General features: G+C 40.8%; 1 protein-coding gene across 3 annotated transcripts; it reads right to left on the bottom strand.

Annotated features, from left to right (window-relative positions):
• Window positions 1-859: 859 nt before the first annotated feature.
• Window positions 860-3,982, bottom strand: LOC123145411 (APO protein 2, chloroplastic). 3 transcript variants are annotated; one of them, XR_006472280.1, is made up of 5 exons: window positions 3,757-3,981; window positions 3,579-3,646; window positions 2,839-3,159; window positions 1,138-2,036; window positions 860-1,059 (listed from the first exon to the last, which is right to left on the bottom strand). XR_006472280.1 is itself a non-coding variant. In XM_044564816.1 (5 exons), the coding sequence occupies exons 1-4, from the start codon at window positions 3,877-3,879 to the stop codon at window positions 1,211-1,213; spliced, it is 1,338 nt and encodes a 445-aa protein (XP_044420751.1). In that variant the 5' UTR covers window positions 3,880-3,982; the 3' UTR covers window positions 860-1,059; window positions 1,176-1,210. The 3 variants fall into 3 exon arrangements, 2 of the variants coding, with proteins under 2 accessions (XP_044420751.1, XP_044420750.1); XM_044564816.1 differs by having other exon boundaries at window positions 1,176-2,036; window positions 3,757-3,982; XM_044564815.1 differs by having other exon boundaries at window positions 860-2,036.
• Window positions 3,983-7,608: the final 3,626 nt, after the last annotated feature.

Raw genomic sequence — 7,608 nt, 5'->3', positions numbered from 1 at the left:
TTATATGTGCGGAGGAATTCCACCGAACACACCATATAGCTAGATAAAAAAAATAGCATATGCATGGACTTATCACAGTTGGTTGAGTAATGAATAAAATAATTCGAGTAATATAGCATAGTATGAAGTTCAACAGTGCGAGAACAATGAGATTTTTTACTATGCCATAGCGAATACTTGGGTTCCCTTTATTGGAGCTATGTTCCTTCTTCTTCTTATTATTATTATTTTCAAATTGGTCTGGTGCTCTTTTACCTTGGAAAATTATTTGATTTATCAATGAATTTTTTTAATCCAATTTCGATCTTCATCGATAAGCAAAAACAAATACCGATGACCAATGTTAACAGTTTCCTGAAAAGATAAAAGGATGAAAGACAAAACTTCAAGCATTATTTGCAGCACAAAATAGCTACTAAAAAATCGGCCACACTTATAATATGTCAATACTATTAGTGAACTAAAATTAATATATTCACAAGTTTTTTCAAAACATTCAGTAGATCACAGAAAATGTATGACATGGACACACAGTGAAAAAAGTAGAGCTATCTAAGAAAGTGTTTACATAGCTTGTAAGAATGTTTGCATTGCAACTGCAAAATGTTTTGTTTCTTGGATTAAAATGATTTTTTAAGGAAGTAGGAAAATGTTACAATAGTAGTTGAAAATATTCCAATAGTAGTTGAAAATATTCCATCAAGCTTACGAGGCAGTTACGATTATCATTTATTTTCAATTTCAATAGTACTACAGCGCTCACCATTGAAAGGCTTAAAGCGACTAATAGGATAGAAAACTATTAAATAAAATAAAAAACTTGGCTGATCATTTCATGAAAGTAAGTAGTGGAACTTCATTAAGAAAAAAAAATCTGAACTAGAAATACTAGATTCTGCACTGGTTCTGAATTTGACACAACAGTGTTCATGTAGCACACCGCATCGTAAGACACATATCAGCATCAGCATGTGCGCCCCAATTCCATCGTTGTAAGTAGTGGCCACTGGCCATGACATTCCTCAGACAAAGAAACATCTGGTAAATGTTGATTCGCATCTGAAACAGACAAAATTTACCAGATTATCTGACTAAGCTAAGTTCCTGCTATATACATGGAGTAAGATAATAATGAACCTATGGTCAGCACGAATGGAGCTTGCGGTTTTCTTGACCTCAATCGTACACAACGTAAACACCACATTTCTGTTCAGACGACCATTTCAGCCTCTTTCAAACTGGAGGGAATCCCTATATCTAGCCTCATTGTGGCTTTGTACTTCTCCGGCACTTGTGCGCCGCCTTGAATGCATATCTCAACGACAGCCGGCGCCTGCCCATAGAAGATCTTGAGCTCCTTCTGCAACTCCCCAGATTCCGGCATGTGCCAGACGTATCTAGGGGGTATTAGGTCATCGAGCACCGCCGCCTGCCATCCATGCTGTCCATTCCTCTGCTGGTGCTTGAAGGCTCCACAGTTGCGCGCTTTATGACCACTCGCTCCAATGTGCACCTCAGGACAGTATCCACACACCCTCACTGAATACCTCTTCATGAGCCTCAAGGCACCGTTCCGGAGTGTCTCCCACACTTTGAGTGTTTCCTCGGCAAGAGCAGCCGTCTCCTCTGGGCTCGACGGAGGGGTAATCTCATCGTCGGATACTTCTTCGAGAATTGGCTCCTTAAATTTGTCAGGCTCCGGGTCAGGCAGGTCATCTTCATTTGCGTCGACAAACTCTTTCCTTCCGATCTTAACAATTGGCTTTCTTCGGCGCTTTGTGGGGTACTCAGGGAGGTCGAGACCAGCTTGGATGCAAAGCTCCACAAGAGCAGGAATGCGGGGCACCTCAAACCTCTGGTCATGAGGGATACGCGGGCCTAGACGGTCCTCTAGGTGGTAAGCTTCAACTGGCAAGAAAACAGCTTCAACAAAAGTACTTCCCCAGTCATGTTCTCCCTTACGTTTATCAGAAGACATTCCTCGGCATGTTCTGAAAGGGTGTCCAACAGATCCAACGTGTATCTCACCGCAATATCTGCACCCAAAACAGGCATTATTTCCTCACATAGCAATAGTAAAGAAATCATAGATCTCACTGATAATCACGAGTGCACATGAGCGGCATAGTGGACTGAACAAATGCATAAGACAACCTAAGGGTACATAAGTTGGTAAATTGTAAAATAGTCATGTGTATCAATATAATTTTGTCAATGTGACATAACACAACATAAAAAACTAAAAAGCACAGGGCAACACAGCATTATGACTTATGAGCTAAATCATTTTCAAATTATCAAATACCATCACAGGATTAAATTTTAAAATGAACAGCGATTTCTTCAAGAAATAAACATGAAGTCCAAACTTCTGTCCTGACTTAATGCAGATGTCCGTTTTGACTCAATGGAGGCTTTGATAAAACCAAATGGAGGTGCCTTAACTGGATTCAGTAATGTACGCACACATGCAAATGTATGTATTCAACGGGGTACACAAGAAACAACCTTCTAGAATACTCTCAAGCAGACTACTTCAACTGTGCATCTAGATACCTCCATCCTATATGTTTCATGTCATATTACTAGACGAAAAGGTAAGTTAATTATATGTGTTGGCATAACTTAATTTTATTGCCAATGGAACACGTGTATGTGAGGTCAGGTACTTTATCTGTTGTTTATACAAATCCTATCATGCTATTGTGCTTTACAGATTATACAGCATGAAGACAGACCTCTTCTGTCCAGTGTGATAGATATGTAATGAGGAATTTTACCCTTAGCGTGATTTCAAGAGCATACTTATCAGAAAAAAAAACAGGACAAGATAATTACTTGCAGCCTTTCACTGGTACTACTTTCATCAGCCTCTTCAAGTTGTTGATCAGCGAAATTCTTGCGTTGTACACTCTGTATGCCTCTGGTATTAGTCTCTGGACCAGCAATCCATTTTTCGGAGGTGGCGGCGGCCCCCTAGGCTTCCCTTCAGCTTCCTTCATCCTCTGTCTCGCTCGGCGCCTTAACTCCAGTACTGGTATAGGAAATGGTTTCTTCTCCCTTTTGGAGTAGTTACGTGGAAAATCGGCATTTTGAGAATTGTCGTTTCTAATGACGATGGAGCTATAACAAGGCTGGGACGCACTGGAAGCAGGCGCTCTGTAAATTGTGAGAAAAAAAAGGGGGATTCATCAGGGCACGAAATATATTGAACATTGGACACACTCAATAAAATGTGAGTGCTTCAATCAAGGTAAATTTTCACCAAGCATAGCCAAGCCAACTAGTCTCATCAACTTTTTTTGTTTTATCGCGAGTTTATGTTTCACTACCAACTTAACATTACCTGCTCATGAACTGGACCGGCATCTTACTAACATCATAGTTTATCGCCCAAAGGTACTCAGTACTCACTACCAGTGGTACAAGTTACTTATGAGTCGTGACAGCATTTCAGAGTTGCAAATCATCAGAGCAACATCGGTACTGACCAACATTATTACTGTAATTTTGATTACATTTTCAGCATTTTTTCCTAACAGCACCGGCATCATAAATAAAGCAAGCCTCGAACTAACCTGAATCGTCCACCGCATCCACGCGCACCACTGCCAATTCCTGCAACCGCGTCTAATTGCCTCCTGACCTGCGCCAGAGGGACAGCATAATAAGATTCAAAACCATCGCTCTTATCCAACCCTCTCTGCTCCTACAGCCGAACAACTAGCGCCAGGTTGAGGTTGGGGGCGGGCCTACCTGGACGCGAGGGGCGGAACACCGGAGGCCGACGAAGCAGCGGAGCTGGGGGAGGCGGGACGAGCAGGTCGGGGGAGGCGGGAGAGGGTAGGGGGGGGAGGAGGGTCTCATGGCCGCGGCCATTGGAGGGAGAGGGAGCGAGCGATGGGCGTCTGGCTGCTTCTCTCCCTATCCTCTGCGTTCGATAGGCTCTCTTTGCCTCGGGCTTCTTCGGGGCGGGGTGGCGTATTCGACTGTCGCAAGGAGCCATATCGACTGTGCTCCAAATTAAAAAAAAAACATTCTTAAATCTACCAAAATATTTCACAAAAAATGTCAATGTTCACAAAGAATGTGACTACAACTTCTAAAAATTTCAGATCCAAACTCGAAATACACATTGAAAAACAAAAAAGTGAATTCCAGATGTGAATAGTGTCAATGTTGCTTTTGTCTTTTTCTCTTACACTATTCGTGCTAGATTTTACTTTTTTTTTCTCAATGTGCGTTTCAAGTTTGGACCTGAAATTTTTAGGGATAGTAGTCACATTCCTTGTGAACATTTACTTTTTTTCCAAGAATTTTTTGTTACATTTAAGAATGATTTTTTTTTAATTTGGAGCACCAGGAGTACCCCAAGGATGGGAGTACTTGATACTTTCCCGGTGAGATGGGATCTTGGTTACTGTCTCATTTTTTCATGCAATTTTGAAAAAAAAAGTTCATAACATAAAAAATGTAAAAATTTGTTCACCCATTTTTAGAAGTATTAATAACATATACAAAAAAAATCGTGTCATTCAAAAAAATGTTCATAAACACTTTAAAAATGCCTGCATGTTCTATGGAGATGTTAATAACATTCTTGAAAAATGTTCATCATGTGTTTAAAAATGTTCACTATGTATTAGAAAAATGTTCAATGTGAATTTTACAAATGTTCAACATATATTCAAATAAATGTTGAACACGATTTTATAAATGTAAACGAAAATGTTCAAGGTGTATACAAAAAGTCCACATGTATTTTTTACACCGGTTTTCTTGAAAAATGACTCGGCTGCCCTACTTCTTATTAAGTTACCAAATAAAAAAATTGTTGTAATCCAATAAATACTTACCAAATAAGTGTTTATCAAATAAGACATTTTTGCTATACAATCAATTTAATATGGGCAGGTAAATCACAAGCTAACCTACTAGAATATTTATACCCCCATTGCAACGTACAGACATTTATATATTGATAAAAATATATACTCAAATGTTAGGCTACGCGTGCGTGATCTGTCATCCCCTAGCGTCCAGACGCGAGTCGTCAGATCCGATGGGAAACCACACAAGACGTAATGCTGTTTTCACGCTTTGCGTTGAGTGGTAGTAATTATTTCCCCTTTTTTTCACTGGATATTCCATGGTAGTGTAGCACCTTCGTGTAAGTATCTCAATAGTTATTGTCCCAACGAAGAGCGGATGAGAATATTGTGACTGGCGTTTTGCTCACACACTAGTTGTCACAAGTGTCGTGTGAAGTAACTATCTGAAAATTGTAGATAGTATTTGAAAGTGCTAGTTATCGATCAGAGAAGGGGAGGGTGAATGTGAGATTTTTAGAAAGTCTTTGAAAAAGTCAATGTCTTCGAAGATGCGAAGCAATACTTAACTGAAGTAAAACTAAGCTAGTCATGCTATCAATGAGAAGACAAAAGTCATCAGAACCAAGGATGGCATGCAAACGAGGTAGTAGTATATGTAGAACAGACAAACATACAAGAATACAACCTTAAGCACAACTAAACAGAAGATGGAACAAAGCATGGTTTCAAATGCCTTCAAGCAAAGTCTTCACACATAAGAGCAAGCAAAGTCTTCAGAGTACAGAACAAAAAGTAAAGCAGTGAAGAGATGGAACCAGGTAATCGATGAAGACACAAGATTCATTCGATCAGTTCCAGTTGTTGTGACAACTGTTAGTGGCGGAGCTAGGTAGAAACTGCTGGGGGCAAGATTAAAACATGAGTGTTTGAGGGTGTAAAATGCTAAAAAAGTCTCATCTAAGTCCTACCAAAAAAATTCTTCACAATTTGGTACAAAGTTTTGGGGGGGGGGGGGCACAGCCCCCCAGACTCGTACACAACTCCGCCACTGACAACTGTACATCTGGTTGGAGAGGTTGAGATTTAACAAAAGACCAAGTCTTCACCTCATTCTCCTTGAGCTAAGATCACTTAGACCTCGTCCAATCACTCAGGTAAGTCTTCAAGATAGACTTCTGAAACCTTCACAAACTTATTCACTAGTGATCCACAATGACTCTTCGATGCTCAGAACATGACGCCTAACCGTCCGGAAGATCACAGTCTTAAAGTGTATTAAAGTCTTCCATTCACTCAGAACAGAATGTGTTAGTAATGCACAATCACTTTGGGCTCTGGGAGTTTGGGGTTTTCCTCGTGGGAATTCTCTCAAATACTTCGAAGGTGAGTTGCTCTAAAATGATAGAAGCTGTGTAATAACTCAGAGCAGTCACCAACTTATGGTGGAGGGGGCGGCTATTTATAGCCTGTGTAAAAATCCAAAATGATATGACCGAATTGACCCTGGGTCTATTTCTTTAACCGACACGTGTTCCAATGGTCGGATTTCGAACACACGCGACAACTTCAAGCAAAACTGACTCAACCAACTCGGAAGAGATTTTCTCTCAAAAGTCTTCATTGGAAGACATAGGATTTTAGGTTAGGCATCACGTCATTTTTTGACTTCGTATCGCCTTGACCCCATGAAAGAACATGTGGTGCCCCCATGTTTGGTTTTGGTAATTGATGACAATCTCTATGGACTAACGGTTGCCTTGAGTTATATTTGAAGGTTTTGTCCATAGGCTTTTCTTGGAGTACATGTGTTGGTTTCAAGGAGAGTTTGTGTCGACCAAGGTGCTATTCAAGGAATTACCTAAAGATTGGTCTTGTGAGAGGTCGATCAAGACGAAGTCCAAGAGTGAATCAAGTTGATCGACACACAAAGCATAGAAGATGTAACGAGAGGGATCAAGTGATCCCATGGTATGGTAAGCATTGTCAATTACACTTTGTGTACTAACCCATGGTCTTCGTGAGAGTTCTTCGTGGGGTTAGGTTGCCGTGTGCAAGTTCAAGTGATGCATCACGAAGAGTTCAAGTGCTTGAAGCTTTCCGTCCATTGTGGTGACAATGGACTTGTGAAGATGTGTCGAAGAGTGGCTCACCCATAGTGGAGTATGGGGGAGCAATCTACTAGTCTTCACCAAGCCAACGCAATCAAAAAAGGTGGTCCAACTTGAGGAAGTCAAGATCGTCTACATCTAGCTCAAGTGGACTTTGTTCAAGGCAAAGGTTTGCCCTTGATAGGTTTTCTATTTTACCGGTCTCATGGTGGTAGTTGGGAGACCGGGTTATAGGATCGATTGCCGTACTATCAAGGGGGGCTCTTGATGAGTAGCTTGATTGTATCGTTCGCAGAGAGCTCAAACCATCGAATCATTGCATCATCTTTCTTGGTTCTTGTTTGGTTCTCTTTGTGAGTCTTAGAGCTTATGGTCATCTTGATGACAAGCTCGAGTTCATCGAAAATGGAGTTCTCATGCTTCTTATATTGCGTTTTCGGTGTTGGAGGTTTTACCGGTCTTATTCAAGGAAGGGTTCTCACCATTTTCTCTTGTGCCTTTTCTAATTTGCTTCTTATTGTTATTTCTATCAGGATTGTGTTAGCCCTTGTCGCTAGCTTTCCAACAAACTTGGTTTCGTTGAATTCGGAGTCCGTTTGCAGAAGTTGTGTCAGTTTTGGTGCCCTCAATAAGGCTGCAGCGGTACTACCGCCCATGGGAGCGGTACT

This window comes from Triticum aestivum, chromosome 6D, assembly GCF_018294505.1.
Source record: "Triticum aestivum cultivar Chinese Spring chromosome 6D, IWGSC CS RefSeq v2.1, whole genome shotgun sequence".
NCBI classification, from domain to species: Eukaryota; Viridiplantae; Streptophyta; class Magnoliopsida; order Poales; family Poaceae; genus Triticum; species Triticum aestivum.
Note: the sequence above shows the minus strand (reverse complement) of the source record. Positions and strands in the feature narration are given on the sequence as shown.

Coding starts and splice junctions, on each gene's coding strand:
- LOC123145411 (XM_044564816.1), bottom strand. CDS start 3,879: ATGGCCGCGGCCATGAGACCCTCCTCCCCCCCCTACCCTCTCCCGCCT. Junction 3,647..3,756: donor GTTCCGCCCCTCGCGTCCAG/GTAGGCCCGCCC, acceptor CCTCTGGCGCAG/GTCAGGAGGCAATTAGACGC. Junction 2,037..2,838: donor GTACCAGTGAAAGGCTGCAA/GTAATTATCTTG, acceptor TTTTGGGTGCAG/ATATTGCGGTGAGATACACG.